A 25,357-nucleotide genomic window follows, 5' to 3' on the forward strand; every position below is an offset into this window, starting at 1 on the left:
TGAATTTAGAGTGGAGCCAACATGTTCCATTGAGTGATCAAGGGGTTAGAAGTTGGTTTTGAGGTCCAAGAACTAGTGCATTTTGAAAGTGAGATAGAGTTTGATGGATGATGTGTTTGACCATGGAATATGGTACTGGTTTTTCCAAGCTATCATCACAGGTGATGACAAGGTTCACAGTGGATCTCCAAAGTGGAGCCTGGCCTTATAGGAAGGTGAAGTGGGCGACTCCTGTGTGGTTTGATGTCAAGAAAGCTGAAAAGCCAAGTCACGTCAAAAATTCACCCCTACCCCAACTAGGTATTTATAGGAGCCTGAACATCTATAAGGATGCTTTATACCTGCCTTTATAGTAAAACAGAAATAGAATGAGACTAGTGATATTTTAATCTATAATGATTTGTACCGAAGCATGAATGAAAGATGAATAGGACAGTTCTCAGAAATATTTATTGGTTGGCTTGCTGATATGGGTAGGAGCAAGTGGAGAGAATGAGTGTGAGCTCTGACAATGAGAGAAAGAGAGAAACTTTAGCTGCTGAACTGAATTCAACTTCCTCGGACTTTTCCTTTTCCAAGCACAGATCCATCTGTAAATGTAACATAATTAACAGTATCTTCACAGATGCAGGAATGTGGTCTTGCAAATGCCCCATTAAAATTATTATAAATTATATAGAGATACATGCAGTTTTAGAATCACAAAGAAACAAAGATTTGACAATCAGCAATACATTGGAATTAAATAGGTTACCACTGGAGTTGGTTTTATATTAATACTACATCTCAATGCCCCAGCTTGAAAATTCCACAACTTTTTACAGTCCTAGTTTTTTACGTAAGGAAAGAAAATATGAGACATCTTAATTCCTGGAGCAAAATTAAGAGTGGAGTTTGAGTGGTATAGAATTTGACAGGGAAATAAATAAAAGAGGGTCTGTGAGATAAGACATTCTGGCAAATGAAAGCAAGGCTCTTAATAGCAGATTTTAAATGAGCACAGTTAAGAAAAATAACATGGAACAGATTCTTTTATAGGCAAGGAAGAGAAAACACAGAGACGAATAATTCAAGGTCAGACTGAAATGAACTGGAATTAGAGTTTGTGACAGTGTATAACCAGAATATTGCCACACAGATTTTGTGTTTTGACTTCAGTATCTTGACGGTTAGATAATACTTTGGCTTAGAACTGGGGAAGGACCTAGTTCATGAATCTTTGGTTGGTTAAGGACTTTGCAGTCATGAGGCATCAGGAGTGTGGAACTTGATGGAAGAGGCAGACGGGTGTTCACATAGTAGGATTCAAGTGCTTCACAGGGGCTGTTGCCGTTCAGTGACATCATGGAAATTCTTAGTTGAGAGGTTCTTTCTCCCTCAGACCAAGATAGAGTTGTCTACAGTAATGGAACAATTTCTACATCAGGGGTTATACAGATAAAGGAACTCTCTAAGTAACTTTAGCCCGTGTTGGGCTTTCAAATCTTCTCCAACCAAATATATGGCAGTCAGTCTCTCCTACAAAAAGATGGCTTTGAGTTTCACTATCGCATTCCCTCTTTCTACACTGGTGGTGATACCAGTAAGCAGTGAATTGGTCAGATTGCAGGAGGCAAGAGAGAAATAGCCCACACCGAACTGGCTTGGCTGTAACTGGAGAAGCCCCATGGCTGAGAAAGTCAACAGCATCAACAATCAATTTAAAGAATCTTTTTTAAAAAGTACTATTTTCATCTTTTTCTGGATTTAACAATAATATATAGTCACTATATGAACATAAAAATAAAAAAATATATGGAAGGGAAGATGAAATTATGCATAACAGTCCACTCAGAGACTGTTAGCATTCTGGGTTACAGTCTTCTGGTTTTTTCTCTGTACATGAGTATGTATACAGATGACATGATTGAGGTTATTACTGCACATGCATTTTCTATCCTTTGTTTTCCTTTGTCCTTGATCATGAGGATTTCTATGTTGTTAAGTATTCTTTGAAAACACCATTCTGATGGCTGTATATTTTTTCCCCATATGGACCTACAATAAATTATTTAAGTATACTCTCTTTGTTGGGCATTTGGTTTATTTCCATTTTTAAGTTATTATAAATAAACTTCTGATGAATAATAGTGTACATAAGTCTTTTTTCCTGGCCTTTTTAAAGAGCAAATTCCCATAGTAAAATTGTTAGATCAAAGAAAACCCACATTTTAAGGTTTTTGAGACATATTGTCAAATCCCCCTCAAAAAGATTGATAAAGGCTGATGGCTATTCGGTCCTTAGCTCTAAGGACTATTTAAAAATTTTTGAGCCCTGGACCTTTGATATAAGCTCCCATACATAATATAATTAAGAAGACAAATCTCTCTTATATGGCATCTGTGAGGGGATTTGTGCCAAATTAAACAAACATACCTGTTTTTAGAAAGCAAACCCAGGAATTACCATGGGTTTCATTGGACTAGCTTTATTTATTTTTTTTTAATATTTATTTATTTATTTTTGGCTGCTTTGTGTCTTCGTTGCAGTGCGCAGGCTTCTCATTGTGGTGGCTTCTCTTGTCGTGGAGCACGGGCACTAGGCACGTGGGCTTCAGGAGTTGTGACATGCGGGCTCAGTAGTTGTGGCTTGTGGGCTCTAGAGCGCAAGCTCAGTAATTGTGGCGCACGGGCTTAGTTGCTCCACAGCATGTGGGATCTTCCCAGACCAGGGCTCGAACCCGTGTCCCCTGCATTGGCAGGCGAATTCTTAACCACTGCGCCACCAGGAAAGTCCCTCATTGGCCTAGCTTTATTCCAGGCAGGTCTTAAGTACAATCGCAGGTGGGATCAGACAGGGGCCTTTGAGTGAAAATTTTAAAAAGGCAAAATGTGTTTAAGGTGTGTGTGGGGTCCTTCCTGGATTTCACTAGTACCCATGAGGGTCTATCTTCATATTGCAGGATCCAGACCTATGACTGGGAGACTAGTACAGGCCACAAACCTATCTATTTATCCATAACTACTGTCATTGTTTTAATTTATTAAATTTAAGTTACCAAGACTTCAAGTGTTGCTTGAGATTTCTATTATGCTATTTGTTTGGGGCTTTATGGAAAAACATCTATGAGACTGTGTAAGGGAGGGTAATGGGCATTTGAGATTAGGTTTGAGTCCCAGCTCTACCACTGTGGCTGTATGACTGTGGGGAAATCATTCCACCACTCTGGGCCTTACTTTTAATTTCCTCATCTGTAAATTAGGAGCAACTGAGCCACCTTGTAGGATGAGAATGAAGAGAATAATGTCTTTGAAATACTTAGCACAATTTTGCTTCTAAATTTTTTAATCTTACAGATGCACTCCCACTTGTGTGAAATCACACACACACACATTATTTATTGCAGCATATTTTGAAGTAGCAAAAGATTGGAAACGGCCTACATGTCCATCAATAGAAGACTAATTATTCCGTGACCAGTAGTTGTTACTGCTTTAAGTATGAAGACTCTGACAAAATTAGCATTTCTTTAACATCTCTGATTTTTAAAGGCATTGTGATTGAAAAAGTGAAGTTTTGCCTGTTAGCTCAGAATTATGGTATAAGGTATGGATTTACTAGGTAAATATCTGTCTGTCTCCAAATGCAGTCATTCAAGAAGTAGTTTTTATATGCCAGCGTGATGCTATGGTTTCACATACTCATTAGAGGTTCAAAATTTTTAAGGTGTATTCATTTTGGCATGTAGTCTTTTGGAAATAATTTTCAAATACTGTTTCATCGTGTGGGTATGAAATCCTCCCTTATACATTTGAGAACACTCTGTACTTGGTCTTGTAATTTCTTGGCATACAAATTTATATGATAAATATAAAGCTCATATTGGGGATGTCTTGTGAGTAGCAGGAAGATGTTTAGGATTAAGGCCTGAATATATGAGATTATGAAAACATATTTTGGTAAGTGTGGATTTCATTTCATAAGTGAAAGAATCTGTGGCTTTTCTCTCGGAGCCTATATCCATGAAACAAGAATGAGTCTATCTTGGAGGTAGTGGATATTTGCTTCTTGCGGTGTTGAGATGCCACAGTTTTAGCAGATACTCCCAAACCGTTGGCCCTCACAGGACATTTCCCTACCATTTTTGGGTTTCAGGTCCAGCAGCTGAAACAGATACTGCTGATACTACAATAGCTGTGCCTAAGTAGTAGGACCGCCTTTCTGGAACTGTTTGTTCTCCGAGGAAAGAAAAAAAAAAAAAAAGACAGACTTCTTTCAGCCATTTGTTGTCACTTACTGACTTCAAATGAAAACTAACTTGCCTAGTTGGACAAAAAGAAGAATGTGTAAGATACAAAATCAAAGGAGGGTAGGAGGTGTGCTGTGACTTTAATAAGCATTGCATTTACAAAGTGCTTTTTAGTTTACCCTCTGACTGCATAATCTATTCTTGTGCAACATTTCCGGTAGGGTTTATGTTTGTTTTTGAAACTTCCATATAATCTAAATACGCTTAACTTTATTTCCAGTCTCGTGTTTCTATATGTTTTTATGATTAAGAATACTTTAAACTTGCTAAATCTACATTTTTTTCACACCACTTTTAATTTTAAAAGCAACTTATTGTTCCATCTTACTGTAAAAGCAATACCTGCTTATTTCAGAAAAAAAGTGAAAATAATTACAACCTTTCTGGATGACAATCTGGAAATATCTACTAAATAAAAACAATGCAGATATCCATTGACTAAGCAATTTCACTCTAAGTATTATATCCTACAGATGTACTCCCACTTGTGTGAAATGACACATGTATAAAGTTTTTCATTGCAGCGTGTTTTGCTCCAGGAAATGATTAGAAATAACCTTAGTTCCATCTAAAGGAGACTGGTTAATAAGTTGTGGTCATTTATGGTTAGAACGACCCTACTTCCAGGTTTGCCTGAGACAGTCCTGGTTTTTGTCTGTTGTTCCACAGTAATTAGTCATAGCATCCCTTTTAAAAGTGTCTTAATTTGGGCAATAAATTATATGTTTATCCTAAGTTTGGTCTCCTTGTGCCATGGAATACCATTTAGTCATAAAAAAAGGAATGGTGACACTTTATCTATTGATTAATAATAATTTTTATATTATACATATAGCTGATTCACTTTGTTATACAGCAGAAACTAACACAACGTTGTAAAGCAATTATACTCCAATAAAGATGTTAAATAAAAAAGCAAGGTTTACATACTTTGTGTTAAAAAAAGGTAGGAGAGGATGTAGAATATATGTACATAGATTTGTATACACACAAAATACTTCTGGAAAAACATATAAGAAACTGGAAATATTAGTTGTCTTGGGAGTGGGAATCTGGGTGGCTGGAGGACAGAAATAAGAAGGAAACTTCACAGTATACTCTTTTGTGTATTTTTTAACCATGTGTATAAAGCATCTACTCAAAACACTCAGAAGAATTTTAGAAGGGAGGGAAAATTATGTATCTACATAGGAAAACTGATTTAAAATTATACATCCTAATGCTAACAATGCTTATTCTGAGTAGTTCCACTGAAAATCATTTTTTTATAGTCATCTTTTAAAAATCTGTATAATTTGGATTTCAGGATTATACTGCCTAGATTCTTCAAATCATCTACATGATTAACATAGGCATATACCACAATAGTTTCCAACATGAGTACATACCACAGTTCTATTTAAGCAGCCCCCTGTTGTTGAACATTTATGTTGTTTCCAGTTTTTCATTTCAATGTTCCAGTGGGCTTTCTTTTACAGAAATCTTTGTGAGTGATTCCTGTTTACGTCTTTAGAACATATTCTTGAAAGGTGAATTGCTGAATCCAAGAAATCCAAAATCCTAAGGCTTTTGGCTCTTATTTCTAAATCGTCCCTCTGAAAGGTAGTGGAGAACCAATTCACACTCTTGCTAGTTGGATTTAAGACTGTCAACTTCTTCATACCTTACCCAACACCGGACCTTATTGTTTGTATTCCTCTTGGCCAATCCAATGGTAAAACTGTTCTAACTGGCATTAACACTTTTTAGTAGGTTAAAATTTCTCCCACATATTGGCCATTTGTATTTCTTATAAATAAAAGCTCACAAAAGAAAAATAAACAATTTTTTAGTGGGACAAAGCCCTTAAAAGAATGCTCTGGGAGGATGGGATTTTGCTCTTTTTTTTTTTTTTTTCTCCTTTTTGCTTGTCCAGCAACTCAGATTTAAAGCTGCTTTTAGCAATATCCAACCTAAAATGATTGTGGAAGTCTACAGGCAGCTGCTGTGTTATAGCCAACGATGGACCTCTCAGTGTCAGGGCAGTTCACCACATCCTGCTGCCTGTCCTGGAAGAGTCTTGCCCAGTCACAGAAAGTGACAGGCATAAACAATCTCACTTCTGATTCTTACACAGCGGCATTGACACAGGCAGGAGATGTCTTAAAAGTTAATTGTAATTTGCTGAATTTTTTAAAGTAACCATAGAACGTTGTGCCCTGAAACATGGGGTGGGAGAATCCTTTGTGTTAGGATGGTTTAACCTTAATCTGCTTTTCAAATGGCGCTGAGTCAGATGTCTCGACACAGTCACACGGTCCATCTGGCGTACAGACGGTCATCATTAATCCAGCAGTTATCTGCATCATGTATATATGTCCAAACATCAAACAAATCAAACTCTTTTGATGTCCTTCTCAATCAGTCTTTAGTTTCAAAAAACTTCTCTACAGTGCTGAGCAGAACAGCAAAATTGCTTTAAGTCCTTCTTCTCCTCCCCCCATCGCACATGCTCACAGTGTTTTAAGGGAAGTAAAACACTTAACTGCTTCAAAAGACACAGACGGGGATGGCTGCCTTTCTCTAGGATCCGCTCCGTGCAACATACAAGGCCCTGTGTAATGTACATGCAGCAGTGTGTCCATTTCTTTTTTTTTTTTTTTGGCCGTGCCTCGCGGCTTGCGGGATACTAGTTCCCCGACCAGGGATTGAGCCCGGGCCATGGCGGTGAAAGTGCCGAGTCCTACCCACTGGACCTCCAGGGAACTCCCTGTGTGTCCATTTCTTTACACTGTGTGGTCCGAGGGGCATGACCCCACTTGGAGGCTTTTCTGTTGCCTAGCAGGGCTACAGAGAGCCACTTCTTAAGGGCAGTATTTGATAACTAACTGGGATTTTTAGGAAGACATTGTGTAGGAAGGAAGAGCACATCAGGCTTATTTAATTTTTTCACTGGTAACATAGTAAAGCAGGTTAAGTGTGATTTGCATTTTATAGATCAGGTAACTGAGACCCAGGCCTATGAAGGGAGGAGACAGGAGTTTTAAATTCCAAATCTCATACTTTTTCTCATCATAATCGAACTAGGTGTCCTGTAGAACAATTGTTAAGTGAACAAATTTCATGTCAGTTTTCAAAGACCATAGTCAAATAGATATAAATAGACAGGTAGATGTCCCTGAATCATTTAATGCCGTCTCCTTCCCCTGAATCACATACTTGACCACAAAGAAAGCCTTCAAAAACTCAAAGAGAGGAGAGAGATTTATAAGGGCATACTCCCTGATTATGGTATAATGAGAATAGAAAGAGAAAGCAAGAAGGCAATTTAAAAAACCTTGTCCACTTGCAAATTATAAAACACACTCACTGATAACTCTGGGATCAGAAGGAAATCAGTGAGGAAGTTAAAGTTACTGGAAAAGAAATGAAAACAAAAAGAACATTTCTTTATCAAAACTTCTAAGGATAGTAAAAGCTGTACTCAGAGGAAATGTTTTATTCTTTAGTAAAGAATAAAGAAAAAACATCAATAGTTCAACTTACTACTTACAAAATAAAGTGGAACAAAAACCCCTAAAAAATTAGTAAGAGGGGATTAATAGATGAAAGCTGAAATTAAAGGGATAGAATAATGGATAAATAAATCCAAAAGCTGGTTCTTTAGAAAAACCAATAAAATAGGTAAACCCCTTGGAAGCCCAATTAAGGAAAAAACATGGTAGCAAAAGAATACAAAACAAATAAAAATAAATGACAAAACAATAGATACAAGAAAAATTAGAATCATGTTAAGATGTGTATAAATAACCCTTTAGTAAGAGGTGTGAAAACCAGTGGAAAAGGAAGATTTCTTAGCAAGATGCAAATGATCAAAATTGACCCCAGGAACAGCGGAAACCCTGAAGATACTGGATTACCATGAAGGGACTAAAAAGATAATTAAGGAGTTACCATTGATAAAGACTCCAGAACCTGATGGTTACAGAGCTGGCCCTTAAAAAACAGATAGTAACAATATTTAAACTATTTCAAGTGAATTAAGAAAAATTTACTGAAGACATGCAGAGTACTAGTCATGGTGCTAATCCTAAAATAGTGGGTTACATACATGGGGAATTAATTCAGGCCTGAGAACTCATGGCCTCCATAGTGGGGAAGTCAGTCGTAGACTCTAAGCATGATACAGAGAGGAGTGTGCATGTTACCACCATCATGGTTCAGGCAGTGCCGAGGGAACATGGCCCAGAGTCACGGGGAGGATTTAATGGATGGTAGTGTCTAAGCTATCTTTAAAATAGATGTCTTCAGAAACTAGGTGTGAACGGGACTAGTTCCCATCTTGTGCACTAGAATTTTGTCTAAACGTTATTTATAACCTATTGACGTTTTTGGTTTGTGAATCATCTTGAGACTAATGAGGTTTATGTCTTCATATGCTGTGTACATAAATTTACATACCAGGAGGCAATGCAATAAGTGGTAAAGAACAGGGAATCTGGGATCAGACTGCCTGGATTTGATTAGCTGTGTGCCCTTGAGGGTGCTATATTACCTCTCTGTACTTCACTTTCTCATCTGGAAGATAGGAATAATAATTGTATCTACCTTGCAGGGTTGTTGTGAGGACTAAGCATATAAATACATATAAGTTGCTTAGAATAGTGTCTGGCACAAAATAAGCAGTCATCCAGCCAATGGTAAAAGTGAAAATGAGAATGGGGATGATGATATTTATAACTAATTTATAATTACCACCTCATCTATTGATGTATCATTATTTTTGAGAGATATAAGGAAAGACAATGGTCTTTGAGTCAGACTGCCATACCTCTTAGCTTTGTCATGGACACACTCTGTAACCTTGGGAAACTACTAAACTTATCTTTTTTTCTTCTGGTAAAATATATATAACACAAAATCTACCACCTTAACCATTTTTAAGCGTACAGTTCGGTAGCATTAAATACATTCACGTTATTGTGCAATCATCACCACCATTCGTCTCCAGAACTTTGATATCCCAAACTGAAACTCTGCACCCCTTAAAAAAACTGAACTGATTTCAAACATCATCTTTCCCCACACCTGTTAAGGTAGACATACTTAGAGCTAGGTTGCTCAAATTAAATATGTTATAAATTGCAAAGTCCCAGACACCTTAGAGGGCCTCGGTACTTTCTGTCCTTTGGTTCCAGCCCCATGGTTACACTTTCAAAACCCTGAGTGTGTAGGAGACAGTCCTTTGCAGATGATTGGTGGCCTCCACATTTCTATGCTCACCCTCCCACCCGGTGATATTTTTTCTCACATATCTTGTTTTGTGAACATAAAGAGCATATGCAACATGTTAACTAACTCTTTTCAGATGCCAAGAATGTGCTAGGTGCTATTTGCGAGAGATAACTTGCCCATTAGATTTATTGTATAAATTAGGCCAAACACTAACTTGGAAAGAAGAAACCAGTATCCATGGAAAATTTATTATTTTGAATATCCTTTTTTTAAAATGTTCCTTGAAGATGAAATGTGGTTTCCACTTGTGCATGATTACAAAGTCGAGAATCTAGAGTTATTTGAAGACAATCTTTTCTCCACACCTTTTTTGAATTACAGAGAAAAAAAAACTGGAAGAGTAAAGGCGGCCCCAACTTGGGTTAAGAACCCAATATACTTAAAAGAATAAAAGGAGTGGCAGTGATGTTTTCACCAGATTTTTCTTTTTTTCTTCAAATTCCTACTCTGCATACCTCTTCTTCCTTTTCACATATGTTGTAATATCAGCAGAACGCTTTAAGTGAACTTTTCTCCAGCCAGAAAATTAAAAATACTAAAACTCCTTCAGGCTATGGTATATTTTGATGAGTGCAAGAGTTGCTTTTGGTTTTTTACCTTTTGGTATTTCCTGTCTCGCTGACTTTTTCGCCTTCTCAGCAGAGAGGTTGTGACCTTTAAATATGATAGGGGGAATGGTATTTGGATCTATCAATATGGCTCTGGCTTTTGCACACTCATTTGCACTCTAAAAGCCTGTTTCTTTTTCTAATGTCATCCACATGTCTGACCTAGACTATGAAGTACTTTGTTCCTGGGGTCACCTCTAACTAGTAAATCGTTGTCTTAACTTGCAGTCCTATAAAGACAAATGTGAAATGTATCCTTACTGTGAAGCTTTAAAGGACGCAGGGATGAAGCAGACCCTGGTTTTTTGACTCCTGCTAACCTGGCATGCCTTGGGGGTTGGCATTGCCAGCGCAGGAATTAACGGGAGGGTCTAACCACAGGTTGACAGTTTTAGACTGTGGGCTACAACCTAAGTGTGATGACTGTTTCACTCTTACTTGTGTGTGATGTGAAAGTATAAACCATGCTTCAGTATTTCTGGCTCAGCGTTTCTTAAACTATGTTTTGTGAGATATTAGTTGTACAGTAACAAAAAGGTTCTGAAGTCCATGTGTTTAGGAAATGCTGAGTTAAAATTGTGAGTTTCTTAGTAAGGAATTTCTCAGAACTGTTAGTCTAAGCTTTATGAACTCCACGTGGGGCTATTTATGTAGCATTTTCCAAGTTTTATTTGATCCAGAACCCCCTAGGGCATACACTCTAGGGAAAGGATTCTCATACTATTGTGATAAAGAACAAGGTTTATTGCTGTTGGGGGAGGCGGTTGCATTTTTTATTATGGTAAAATATACATAAGATTGATCATTTTAACCATTTATAAGTGTACAATCCAGTGGCATTAAGTGTAATAACACTTCTTTTGCAAACATCACCACTAACCATTTTCAGAACTTTTTCATCATCCCAAACTGTAATTCTGTCCTTGTCAAACAACAGCTCTCCACTCCCCAGAACACCCAGCCCCTAGTAACCTCCATTATACTTTCTGTCTCTTTGAATTTTCCTATTCTAGGGACCTCATATAAGTGGAATCATATAGTATTTGTTTTTTGATGTCTGGCTTATTTCACTTAGCATAATGCCTTTGGGACTCATCCATGTTGCGCCGTATGTCAGAATTTCCTTCCTTTTTAAGGCTGGATAATGTTCCATTATACGTGTATTCCACATTTTGTTTATCCATTCATTTGTTTATGAACAGATGGTTTGGTTTGTTTCTACCTTTTGGCTACTGTGAGATGAACATTGATGTACAAGTATCTGCTTGAGTCCCTGCTTTCAGTTCTTTCGAGTATTTACCTAGAAGTGGAATTGCTCGTTCGTATTGTAATTCTGTGTTTAGCTTTTTGAGCGGCAGCCAAACTGTTTTCCACAGAAGCTACACTATTTTACATTCCCACCAACAATGCACAAGGGTCCCAGTTTCTCCACATCCTTGCCAACACTTATTATTTTCTGTGGGGTTTTTTTTTAATAGCCATTCTGCTTGGTGTAAAGTGGTGTTTCATTATGGTTTAAATTTGCATTTCGTTGTTGTTTGTTTGTTTAATTTCTGATCCAGTTTGGGCTGATCCTAGTGCCATTAACTAACTACACAGTGCACACAATACGCAGCTAGGACAACATCCAAAATGATGTGTACCCTGTTCAGTGAGATGTGTCCGGTGATCACACCCTTGGATGTGGTTAGAATGCCAAGTTGTTATAAAAGTTTCTAGGGCTTCCCTGGTGGCGCAGTGGTTAAGAATCTGCCTGCCAGTGCAGGGGACATGGGTTCGAGCCCTGGTCCGGGAAGATCCCATATGCCGTGGAGCAACTAAGCCCGTGTGCCACAGCTACTGAGCCTGTGCTCTAGGGCCCACGAGCCACAACTACTGAGCCTGTGTGCCACAACTACTGAAGCCCGTGCTCCACAACAAGAGAAGCCACCGCAATGAGAAGCCCACACACCGCAACAAAGAGTAGCCCCGCTCACCGCACACAGCAACAAGGAAACAAGGCAGCCAAAAATAAATAAATAAAATTTTTAAAAAAGTTTCTAAAGACTCTTTTCCAATTCTGCATTTACCCTTCATGAACTAGTACCAAACCCACAGCAGTCCACAGATCACAGTTTGTCTATCACTGCTGTGAGAAACGCAGAAGTTATATTACCTGTCAAATATGCGAGTATTATTTAATGAGGTATGATAGATGACTTAAGCAGTTTTATTTTAACATAACTGAAAGCTATTTTTCATTCAGTTCCTAAATACAACTTGTAAATTATGCTGACAAACAATCTGGCAATATAACGTAATAATGTTATTTTGGGTGGGGGGATAGTTTGGTCATGTTTTGGAATCTAGACAGTTTCTCTGAATAGGCTGGCCTCTGAGTTCTGATAGAGCACTGTGGCATTGACCCTCAAGTAGGCTTGAATGTCAAGTCCTTGAAAAGAGAAGCAGCTGCCTTGTAGACAATCATGAGTGTGGAATCCAGAGAGAGAGAGATAAAATCAAGGTGCTGGAACTTTTGGGTCTGGCTCTCTGTTTCTGTAAATGTTCTGAGGCAAGAAGAGCTAGGCTCCAACCGCTGTATTGACGAGTAACTGTGCTTGGAAAGGCTCTTCTGACAGAGTTAGGTAATTTGGGCTTGCTTCATTCTGTGGTTGGTCCTCTTTGGCATCAAGCCTGTTACCTTTGGGAAACTGAGGCAGCGTTGCAGCTTAGTGCAGAGATCCTTTCAAAAGAACATCTTTAAAGGAAAACTAAATTTTTTTTTTTTTTTTGCCCTACGCGGGCCTCTCACTGTTGTGGCCTCTCCCGTTGCGGAGCACAGGCTCTGGACGCGCAGGCTCGGCGGCCATGGCTCACGGGCCCAGCCGCTCCGCGACATGTGGGATCTTCCCGGACCGGGGCACGAACCCGTGTCCCCTGCATCGGCAGGCAGACTCTCAACCACTGCGCCACCAGGGAAGCCCAGGAAAACTAAATTTGATCAGTTATATTTAGAATGTGAAAGATGGCAGTGGTAATTCTGTATTCTACTCTGTAAAGACTTTGAGAGGAAAATCCAGATCTGGTCCAGTTTTGTGAAGGTAGCCAGTGTTGCTAGTTTTATCTGCCCTGGGCCCCCTTCCTAGGGAATCACATTCTCCTTCTTTTGGAAACGGTTCCAGCCCCTATTCCTCCCCACTGTTGATTAAAATGATTCATGGTCTTGTTCACCCCATCCCATTAGTCACTGTGGGAGGGGACCTGACCGTAGGCAGGCCAATAAGGGTCTTTTCCTTTACCTGGGATGTCTTCAAACTGCAAGTGAAAAAGAGAGTTAGTCCTCTCGGCGGCTGACAACCTTCATGTATGAGATTGGAAACTAGGGGATCCATGTGGAGGAAACCTGGGTGCAGTGAAAGCAAGTAAGCCAACATGCAGAGAGAGTGGATAGGAGATGAAGCAATTCCAGGTTCCAAATACACAAAAGCCCTGGTTTGTAGTTGTTTCAAGGGGTCAGCTGCCCCTCTACCCCCTTGTGGCGGTGATGCACTGGGCTCTGTAATCCATTATGAGCCTAGGTCCATCTGGGCCTCTCTCACTTGCAAATAAGAGTGCCAGCTCTTATCATCACACCTTCCTGCCCAAAACACTTAGCACATTGCCTTTCATACCATAAGTATTCAATTAATATGCTTGAATAAATAGAAAAATTAAACTAAAGATAATAGAGCCTAATTGCTGGCTGTTTGCTCTGCCCTCTGACACAGACCCCCACTGACGAAAACATGTTAACAGATTGGCTGCAGATGCTTTGAAATATACAGCTTTATATTCTTTTTAAAAAAGTGTTTAGATACAGAATGTGGGATGGTTGACGTGAAGGGATATAAAACTCTTGGGGGTTAATGACATCTGTCTGTTGATGAAGAAGGTGAGGACATGGCAGAGAGATTTTTAAAAGCAGAGGAGGGGGCTTCCCTGGTGGCGCAGCGGTTGAGAGTCCGCCTGCCGATGCAGGGGACATGGGTTTGTGTCCCGGTCCGGGAAGATCCCACAGAGAGATTTTAAAAAGCAGAGGAGTAAAACCCTCTGTAAGGATGGGGAGAAGGGCTGGCCGGGGACGCCAGAAGGATGACCAAGTGGATCCAAGGGGCCCAGTGAGGTGGGAGCTTGTAAATGCCTAGCAGCTCCAGACCCAATAAAGCACCGTCATTTCCAGTAGCACTAGAAGCAGAGCATTAGGGATTAGGGCGACCAGTAAATAGCACTCCTCTCTCCCCACCCGCCCCCGCCCCCAGCTGAGACTTAAACACAGGAATCAGAGGTCAAAACGTCAGCTTTACTTCTCATGAGACAAACCAGAGAGTGTGGGTTTAGAGCTGCAGCCAAGTGGGTTTGCTAATCCTTGCTCCTGAATTAAACAAATTCATCCACCCATTCCTAGCACAGCGGGACAACCACAGGCCTCTCCCACCCCAGAGAAAGGCCCCTTCCTACACGGCAGAGACAGACGGGACGCATGTTTCCACAGAGAGGAAATCCCAAACTGGCTGAGCTGAGCATGCCCCATTCCTTCTCCCAAACCAACCTAGGGGAGGAAGAGTGAGGGGCCAGGAGTGTTGTTCCTCCATGGAGAAACATGAGGAGTGGGCGTGACTGATCCCATCTCAAGTAGAGACATGTGGTGGTGCTTAGCCGCCAAGGCTCATGTCCAAGGCTAACTGTTCCACCTCTGCTGTTTCCTTTTCCTGGTCAGTGTTCCCTAATGGAAAGGCGGAGAACTGGGGCTGTTGAAGGTACAGGCATTGGAGCAGTTGAATAGACTGGTCTGTACCGAATCAGGAAAGAAAGAAGGCAATGAGAGGAGAGGGAAATGGACTGAGAGGAAAAGGCAGAGTCTGGAGATGAAAGAGCAGGTGTGTGGGAGAGAAGGGAGGAGAAACCTGGGAGGAGAGGGACTCAGACCAAGGAGTAGGATGTTGGAAATGGTGATTCCGCAGGGCAGGTGTGGGTGACGATTATGATCGTGAAATGGAGTGTACGAGTCAAAACTATTGGAATTGAGGACGTCAAAGAACTGTAAAGCCAGGCCGTCGAACAGGTTGCTGTGTAGAATGTAAAGGCACCTAGAATGATGACTGTAGTCGGTGGTAAGCCTGGTGCCGGTGTCCTCCATGACTGTGACAGAAGTAGTGAGCAGGATAGAAGGTGATTATGGTGAAAACTGATGGCTCAAGCCTCACACGTGGTGAGGATTCCTCATGAGGGTGATAATGTCAGTGATCTGGGCTGGCGAGGAAGCTCTAGGACAAGCAGGGAGCTGTGTTTCTCTTTACCTGCAGCTTTCCTAAAAGAAACAAGCAGCCAACCTTCCTTGGACTCACCATACCTTTTCTCATAATCTCTTCTCTGCTAAACTTCCCAAAAGTGTCTTTGTGTTTTCTCTATTGTTTTTATTCTACACTGATTTCTTAACTTCCTGAAATTATAGGTTTTCGCCCTATAATTGCACTGAAGTTGTCCCCGAAGTCGATAATGTGCTTCTAATCCGAAAATCCATTCATTGATGACTTAACAGTTTTATCCTAATAATAGAAATAAGTACCACAATGGAAAACATTTATTGTGCCAAACACTGTTCTATTCTAAGCGCTTGACATATATTTTCTTATTTATTAGCTCCAGGACAGCCCTATGACATTGTGAGTATCCCCGTTTTTATGGTCATTCATTCATTCATTCCATGCGTATTTCTTAAATGTTTACTAACTATATACAAGAGATCATTCTAGGTCATCTCTAGGTAAGAAAAAGAGCAGTGCAGAAGCCCTGGCAGGGATCTACTTGGTTTGGTTGAGGACCAGCAAGGAAGGAGCTGTGCCTGGCCGCAGGGGGCGAGGGGTGGTGGGGTCCGAGAGGTAGTGCACAGCGACTCCTGTAGGGCCTTGTAGGCCTTTGTAAGAACTTAGGCTTTCGAAGAGAAAGCTGAGGCAGAGACCATGTAAGCAACTTGCCCAACGTCATTCAGCCACTAGCTAGCCGACCCAAATATAAGCTCCCAGTGAGCTCTGGCTATTGGAAGATGGAATGTTCCAAGCTTAATTTATTATTTCTGTTTCTCACAGATCTCCCCTTCCTCTATTCTTTAAGATGGTCCCAACGACTGAAAACCTTATCATCAACCAAACCCCCTTCCTTCTCCTCGCCTCTGCTCCTAAATCCTGCTCCTAAATCCACTCAACCGCCAAGCCAACAAAGGGTGCTTTCATCCTCCCCCTTTACTGCCCTTACTGCTTCTGGATCAGTTCAGGCTTTCCACATCTCTCCCTGAGCTCTTGTAATTCTCTCTTAAACGGACCCTCTCCTCCACCCAGTGGATCTCCCCTGCTGCCACCTGACATATTCTCCTAAAATAAAGGTCGGCTCCCGGGATTCTTTCTATCCTCATCAACTGGCTTTGATTCCCCACTGTCTAGAGAACAGTCCAAATCCTTCACAAACCTCTCACAACTCTCTCAAGCTTACCTCTTAGAACTTTCTTCCCCTCTCCAACCTTACATTCTCTCCCTGGCATCCGCTGTGCTTCTGCTCATTTCCTATCCATAAAGTGGTTTCTTCGCCTTCAAGCAGCCACCCAGCTGCCACCTTCTGGGTCAGGCTTCCCCAGAATTCCCCCAGGCAGAACGAGCAGGTCTCGCCTCTCAGTGGAAGGCCTGGTATCCTCATTAAGTGCTCCTGACAAACTCAAATGCATTGAAAGTCTAGCGAGTGGTGATTGTGGCTGGACATTGGCCAATTAATGGAGCCAGGCTGGAACCCGTACAGGTTAGGAGAGCAACCATGAACACATGGCAGGTACAGGAAATCCCCAAATTCTATTAATTGTAGGGTAATTTCCTAGAGATATTTTGGTAATGTATTCCTTAAGTTCTGAGGTTCATAATTGCACTTCTGTTAAAGGGAGTTTGTTCGCTTCAAATGCAGAAAACCTAACAAAAATCATGTTTTTTTTCTTTTTTTTAAGCCTTATATATAGAACAGAAATATAACATTGGTGTTAGTTATCGATTTTCCAAAAAGTCTGGATCTTCTCTGATATGCTTGCAAATCTTTCTGAGATATCCTAATCCTTAAGATTTTTGAAGCAAGTATTTATTATAGAAAATGTCTTAAAATAATAAATTCACCAGATGTAATCTCAGTTTACATTTTGCTACCTCCACCTGGTCTTTTCATTTATAGAAACTGAAAATTATATGTTGCTTTATATATATATATTGCATTTTAAATACCTGGCAATATAGGCGTCTGGGTTCATTTGAAACCCAAATGAGCGTTACGTTCATTTTCTGTGAACTCCAAATCCATCATCGTGTTGCCCTTTCCCTGTTGGCTGTAAAGGAAATAAAGCTAAGGAGATTGGGTAGAGCCCCCCACCCCCTCCCGCCGCCCACTACCTGTCTGGTTTCCCTAGAGAACCACTAAGTGCTGGTGCCTTCCTCAGAGCCAGAAAGCTGCACGCTGTTCCACAGTGGATCAAGGAAAGGGAGAAACCCCTTGCCAGTGGGAAATGACAGCAGAGAAGGGGAAAGGTAGCCAGCAGGTCCTTGCTCGCCTTCTGAAGACAGGAGGGAGAACCTAGATGAGACAGTGATGTGTCTCAGGGGGCTGCACTGGAATGAATTGCTGGCCCACCTTTCTCCTCTCTCACTCCTGCCTTTCCCTCCTGAGGTGCTGCCTTGGGCTAAGGAAGCCTTTTCTATGGCCTCTGGAATCCTCCACCCAACTACAGCCTAGAGCATGGTTGGGCATTTCTTTTGTTTTAAATTAACATCGTTATTGGAGTATAATTGCTTTACAATGGTGTGTTAGTTTCTGCTTTATAACAAAGTGAATCAGCTATCCATATACATATATCCCCACATCCCCTCCCTCTCGCGTCTTCCTCCCACCCTCCCTATCCCACCCCTCTAGGTGGTCACAAAGCACCACGCTGATCTCCCTGTGCTATGCGGCTGCTTCCCACCAGCTCTCGATTTTACATTTGGTAGTGTATATATATCCATGCCACTCTCTCACTTCGTCCCAGCCTACCCTTCCTCCTTCCCGTGTCCTCAAGTCCATTCTCTACATCTGCGTCTTTATTCCTGTCCTGCCCCTAGGTTCTTCAGAACGATTTTTTTCTTTTTTTTAGATTCCATATATATATGTTAGCATACGGTATTTGTTTTTCTCTTTCTGACTTACTTCACTCTGTATGGCAGACTCTAGGTCCATCCACCTCACGACAAATAACTCACTTTAGTGTCTTTTTCTGGCTGAGTAATAGTCCATTGTATATATGTCCGGCAGGCATTTCTGAATACGCTTTCCTACTGAAATGTTGTTCTGCAAAGCCATTAGTTTCCATAGTGTAATTAGGACTCCCCTTCAGGTACATTTTGGACTAAGTCGGCCTTTCTGACTTGAACTGGGAACCACCATACAAAGACTATTTCTGTGAGATAATTACAAATGATGACCTACAAGCCGCCATCTTACAAGTGGGCTTTTGGTACATAGCTTGCACCTAAGTTTGAGGCTGCCTGTATAAAAGTGTCAAGTTGGCAATTTATAACAGTACCTAAACAACGATAATTGCAACTACCCTTTAAAAAACAAATCTCCCATGTAACTGGCAAGGGCTATAAATACACACCATGTCTAGTTTTTTGTAGATGGATAAACTGTTCTTCATCTCACCTTTTATGGTCCCTTCTTGACCTGAGTTGACAATAATGCCATGATAATACATAACTTACATAGAATGAGTACCTGGAAGTTCCCAGACACTGGGCTGTGTTCTTTATATATAGTGTCTGTAATTCTGACATCCGTATAAGGTTGATGTCAACCCCCACCTCACAGATTAGAAATTCAAGGATCAAGAAGGTTAGGAACCATGCCCAAGGCCGCATAACTAGTACAAGGATGAGGCTGGGATTCTAACTGGAGTCCTCCTGACTCCAAAGCTGTTATGTTATGTTATGTATTCCGTGATACATTTGTTCTGCTCCAATTCCATTCCAATCTTTCTTAAACAAACCTCTGTTTATGTGTATCTTGAATAAATCCAGCTATTAGATGGATCATGAAAATTAATCCTGAAGATAAGATGCTTCTAAGTCCTTATTATTTCATCTACTAGAATTTTGTGGGGGTTTTTTTTTTCATTCTTCTAAGTATCTAGAATATAGTGCTTAATTTGTTTTAAATATTTACTGAGTACCTACTATATGCCGGTAAAACTCTGGGGGTAGAGACCATCCTGGGCCTTCCTTCATCTTGCCTTTGGAGCGAGAAGGGCAGAGAAGTACCAGGACTTCTTCAGAGAAGAGGCCCGGGGGGTGGGGGTGGGGAAAGCTCAGGCCTCAACCCTGGGCCCCCAGGGGATGTTCTCATAAACAGGGGTGGCCCACAAATTAATGAAATGGGAAACCACTGGGCCAAGAACAAGGAGGAGAGAATGCATAGTAGTTAGGTAAACAGGGGTATAAATCCATATATTACTATTAGTCAAGCGCGAAATGAACTCTTTTAGGAACTTTATGTTCCCCATCTGTGTTGAATTGAGGCTCATGTTACAGCACTTTCCCATTAGCCAGAAATAGTAATTTTCCATCAGTAGCACTTGAGCATTTACCTTAGGAACTTTGCAGGAGTTGTCTCTGAGGTGACCATTATTTTTTCCTTGAATTTTATGAAACTGGTTTTGCGAGGGAACTCACAATCCTATGGAATTGAATACATGTTTACAAATTTAAAAACCTTTTCTCCAAACTTTTTCTGGAAAGTTTTTAAATGTACAGATGGCATAATGAATACCCGAAAACTTTTCACCTAGAACAGGGCCAGTGGACTACAGCCTGTGGGCCAAATCCAGCCCGATGCCTGCTTGTGTAAATGAAGTGTATAGGGATGCTGACGACTTCCATTCATTTGTGTATTTGTCTGGCTACAATGAAAGAGTTAAGTCATTTTGACAGAGACTACCACAGGCCCACAAAGCCATGTTTACTATCTGGTACTTCACAGGAAAAAACTGCCAGCCTTTGAGATATAGATTCACCAATTGTTAATATTTTGCCATATTTGCTTTATTTCTTTCTCCATAACAAGCAGATGTCATTCTCTCTGTCTGTCTCCTGTGCATGCACACACACACACACACACACACACACACACACACACACACATTTTTTTCTTGAACCGTTGGCAATTGTGTTATAGACATGATAACTTATCCCTAAATAATTCATATATTTGCCTAAAAATAAAGGCATTCTCTCATATAACCACAATACCATCATCATCATCATGCCTAAGAAAATTAACATTCATCCAATAATATTATCCAACAACAGTCCACATTTAAACTGGACTTTCATAGCCTTATTTACTTTTCCTTTTTTGGATCTAGGATCCAATCAAGGGTCATACATTACATTATGTCACGATGTCTCTTTGGCCTCTAATTTTTGTTTTCGCATGACATTGACTTTTTGAAGAGTCCTTTAAAAACTTCTTTCGAAGCCTAAGTCTTAATGAGTTTGCAATACTACCCTAGTAAGAGCTAAATTGAATAGTCATTGTGGTAAATCAGTGTCTTCACTTCTTCTTTGCCAGGTTTTAGAACCAGTTGTGTTGCTTGGCTTCTGAAGCTAAGACACTAAGATGTTAGTTTTGCTTGGAGTTGTAAATGTGGGAAAAACTCAGTGTGAAGAGTAAGGCAGATGGGAATTTGCAGGATGCATTTTAGGTAATTAAAGGCACAGCTTCCCCACCAGCTGTGGTCGCTGCCCCTGTTAGCTCTTGGCTGGTGGCGGGGGTGGGGGTGGGGGTGGGGGGGCGCTTTTCTCCTGTCTGGGGTCTGGCTCCCTTCCAGCATCATTAGATTGCAGCACGGAGCTGGAAGGAGACCTGCCGTTATTTAAATCTTCCAGCCCAAAATGTTCAAGCTGGCGACGCAATGCTTCTGTGTTTGCAGTTTGTGTGCTGAAGATAGCGTGGCACTCGGGGCGCATCCGGGAATGCACGTGGGAAGAGCACCTTCTTGCCTTTCTTGAGAATCTGACATGCCACAGTCTTGTGCCTCTGATGGGACCACATGGTGGGTCACAAGTCTGGTCCTTTTAGTGGGGTCCCAAATGATTCCTAGAAAATTCCGGGACCCATCCTTTGCTTTCCTCTGGGTAAGAAACCCTCAGAGCTCCTAGGCCAACCAGAAAGAGAGTTGCATGCCTAGAAAAGACTCACCTGAACCTCTACAAACCTCTGGAGATGGGAGGGAAAATAGAAAAACTCCAAGGAGAACTGGATAATTTTAAAACATGCAAAGTAATTGCAGGAGAGCCTGTGAAGGGTATGGATGACTTCAGACTCTTACCAGCTCATGGTCAGTCTACAAGAGGTGTTGTGAAGGACACAGATATTGTGACTGATGGTACTTCTTACCTACTGAAAAATCCAGGGGCACAGGAAAGAAAACATTCTGGGGTGGGCCACCCTCCATGGGGGGAAGTGAGATTTGAGCATCTCCTCATTGGTCTCCCTGTCTCCTGTCTTGTTCCTCTTAAGTCCTTCCTTTACACCCTCTCCCTCCCACCCAGGCCTACCCCCAGCAATCTACTTCTGCTGCAGACCTGGGCATTTACTTCTCAGATCACCACCCCTCTGTGACTTCCATAGCCTGCCTTCCATGGCCTTCAAGGACCCCATGATCAGACCCTGACTCCAAAGCCTCATCTTCCTTTGATACCGGCCTCAGATTTGATGCTTGAATTCCTCATATATGCCACGTTGTTTTGCATCTCCATCCTTTGCTAGTTGTGTGGCCTTAATGATGCTTAATTGTTCTGTGCCTCATACTGTTCATCTGTAAAATGAGGATGATAATAGTACCTACCTCATAACGTTGTGCAGGGATTAAGTGAACTAATATATGTAAAATTCTTGGAAGAATGCTTGGCATATAATAAGGGCTAAATAAACATTAGCAATTTGTTGCTATTGCTCTTGTTATTTTGAACCTGGATGTATTATCTTTTTATTGCTGCATAAAAAATTACTGTAAACTTAGCATGTTCAGTCAACACCCACTGATTATCTTAGTTTCTGTAATCAGAAGTATGGACATGGTGTGACTGAAGACTTTGCTCACAGCGCTGAAATTGGGGTGTTGGCAGGGGCTGAAGTCCAAGCTGAGCTTCTTCCAAGCCTCTTCCAAGCTCATGTTGTTATTGACAGAAGGCATCTCCTTGAAGCTATAGAACTCATGGTCAGCAGGAACTCTGACTTCACCTTCTTTGAAAAGCTCCCCTGATTAGGTCAGGTGCAATCAGGTCATCTTTCTTTTGATCAACTCAAAAGAGTGATATCCCATCTCATGCACAGGTTTCACTGGCACTCAAGGGGAGGTGATTATACAGGGTGTGTCCGTCAGTGGGTGAGATCCTTGGGGACCATCTTAGAATCCTACCTACACACTGGTCATTGGGAAATACTATGATTTTTGTTTGCTTTGTTAAATTGCACTTGGGTGAATATATGATTTATTTACCACCACCATTATTTCAGATTTTTGTAGCATCTTTCTTAGAGCATTTAGATGGATTCACATTGATCTGCATCCTGGAACCAGCCTTCATCTTTCCTTTCCTGTAGTTTGAACTACCTGATGGGACCAGTTAGCTCATCAGAAGTCTTTTAGGAAGAGGATAATTGGAGACTTATAACTGATGAACCTGCTGCTAACATCCTAGAGTTCCAAAAGTATGACTCACAATTTGCAATTCCTTCCAGAGCCATTTATTTATTCTTAATGACTCCCAACAGATGAAGACCAGAACCCTCCTCAGCTGTCGATTGTGTCTGCTACTCTGCCAGGTCAAAGTAAACTTGTACCTGCTAGAGAAATTTGTCACCATGAGGAGGGTCTTTGACATTATATTCAAAAGATTTCCTTGCCCCCTCATTTTTCCCTTTCCAATTAAGTCTAGATTTCCCCACCCCATTTAATTCAGTTTATAAGTCCACAAAGAGGTATTACTGGTCAAAACCCATTGATAAAGGATGTATTTTAAAAATTTTTTATTGGAATATAGTTGATTTACGATGTTGTATTAGTTTCAGGTGTACAGCAAAGTGAATCAGTTATACACATACATATATCTATTCTTTTTTAGATTCTTTTCCCATATAGGCCATTACAGAGTATTGAGTAGAGTTCCCTGTGCTATACAGTAGGTCTTTATTAGTTGTATATTTTATTTTATATATAGTAGTGTGTATATGTCAATCCCAACCTCCCAATTTATCCCTCCCCCGCCCTTACCCCTGGTAACTATAAGTTTGTTTTCTACAAACTGTATTTCTGTTTTGTAGATAAGTTCATTTGTACCCTTTTTTTAGATAAGGATATATTTTTGAAGATCAATTGAAAAGAAAAACTTGTTGAAGATGACACTTGGGTAGTAAAACCTATTTAAAAATATATATATATATCCATTTTGAACCAGATTCTAGGCAATAAGACATGGACAAAACTTTGAAGCAATAGGGAATTCATGGGTTTTGAGTACTGTTTCCCCCAAATTGCTAATTTCTACTTTCCGATGGCATTTAACTTACAGTTTTATACAAATGTGAAAAGGTAAAGGGAAAAAAATGAATTTGGCATAGCTGCAGGTTTAGAAGTTTGAAGTGTCTATTTATTCCAGCATTTCCTAAAGAGGTATGATTTTATTATCCAACAGGCCATGACTCACACCTGACTCTCGCTGCCTTAATGACTGACATTCCTCCAGTAATTTGGACTATTAAAGAAGAAAGGCTGGTTCATAAAATAATATAAAATAATATAGACTTGGATTTCTTTTCTTCCTTCTAGGACAATATCATATTATTCTTGAGAGGTTGTAAAGAGCTCGGCCTTAAAGAATCTCAACTTTTTGACCCGAGTGACCTACAGGATACGTCCAACAGAGTAACAGTCAAGTAAGTAATGCATGATTTATGTTCAAGGGAAACCCATTTATGGTTTGATTTGCAGTTTTGTGATGATGATGTAAGGTCTAAGAGGCAGAGAATTGGGCATGCCTAATAAAATTAAAGTGTGGAGGTAAAAACCTAGCTTTCAAAATAAACCACATTGGCCTTCCCTTGTGTATAGCTTTCATTCTGATCAAACATAATTTTTTGAAATGCAAAAATCATGTACATAGAGTTAGAATTTTAGAGAAAGGGAAGAAAATGTTAAGTGAAACTTAACAGAGGGAGAGGCAAGGGAGAAATATGCACAAATCTGTTTGGGTTAGACAAAAAGCTTTTATTGGCTCCAGTTGGGCATATGAATAGGCTCCTGGAAGACTGCAAACTCCTAAACAGATTCGAACTCTGTTTATTATGCAAAGAAGTCAATAGATTATGGAAAAATCTATTCTTCATTTACATTTGTAACTGTTTTCTCATATGTGTCAGTGATCAAGTTCTTTGAAGATGGATCATTGGCCATTTGGCTATTGTTGACTGTATCTACTCAGTGAGCCATGTTTGGGGCCAAAGAATTCTTGGGAAAGAATGTTATAGTAAAAGAAAAGGCAATGTGCTTCTCTATGAAGAAATAGCTCCTGAGCAGAGTAATGAGATGAAAAGTCCTTTTGAGATGGTAGAGGTAACTTTCCTGTAGTTTAAAAGTTCTTTAGACTCTACCAAATTCAGATAAAACCTTTTTGAAATTAGTCAAACAGTATTTGGCATTAATATGCTTTAATAATAAGCTTGATTACATAGATAGCATCTTTGGACTGGCTATACTTCTCCTTTTGATTACTTTTGGGTCATTTTATCATAGAAGGACAGAAAAGAGCAAGAAACCAAAATTCAGAGCTGTTAATTTTTTGCTATTTGCCGATACTGGCTTTTTCTTAATGATGGGGAAAAATAATTGAAACTACTAAATGAAATCAAGTTCGAGTTCATATTGGATTTTATGATTTTGGGATTTTATGATTTATGACTGGGAATAAGGGAGAGTCAGCCATGATTGATTATGTAAAAAGCACTTCTCTGTTGTCAATGTGCCTTTTCTTTTTTGAAGTACAATTAACATACACCATTATATTAGATTTAGGTGTGCAACATAATGATTTAATATTTGTATATATTGCA

General features: G+C 40.3%; 1 protein-coding gene across 4 annotated transcripts in view; it reads left to right on the forward strand.

The window, feature by feature from the left end:
- The window catches only part of LIMCH1 (LIM and calponin homology domains 1), a 342,005-nt gene that overhangs the window by 210,118 nt on the left and 106,530 nt on the right, over positions 1-25,357 (forward strand). For all 4 annotated transcript variants that reach the window (XM_030881135.2, XM_030881128.3, XM_060299272.2 and 1 more), the window contains exon 4: positions 24,078-24,184. In XM_030881135.2, the coding sequence (XP_030736995.1) occupies positions 24,078-24,184 (107 nt within the window). The remainder of the gene's footprint in view (positions 1-24,077; positions 24,185-25,357) is intronic.

The sequence above is a fragment of the Globicephala melas genome, chromosome 5 (genome assembly GCF_963455315.2).
Source record: "Globicephala melas chromosome 5, mGloMel1.2, whole genome shotgun sequence".
Lineage (NCBI taxonomy): Eukaryota > Metazoa > Chordata > Mammalia > Artiodactyla > Delphinidae > Globicephala > Globicephala melas.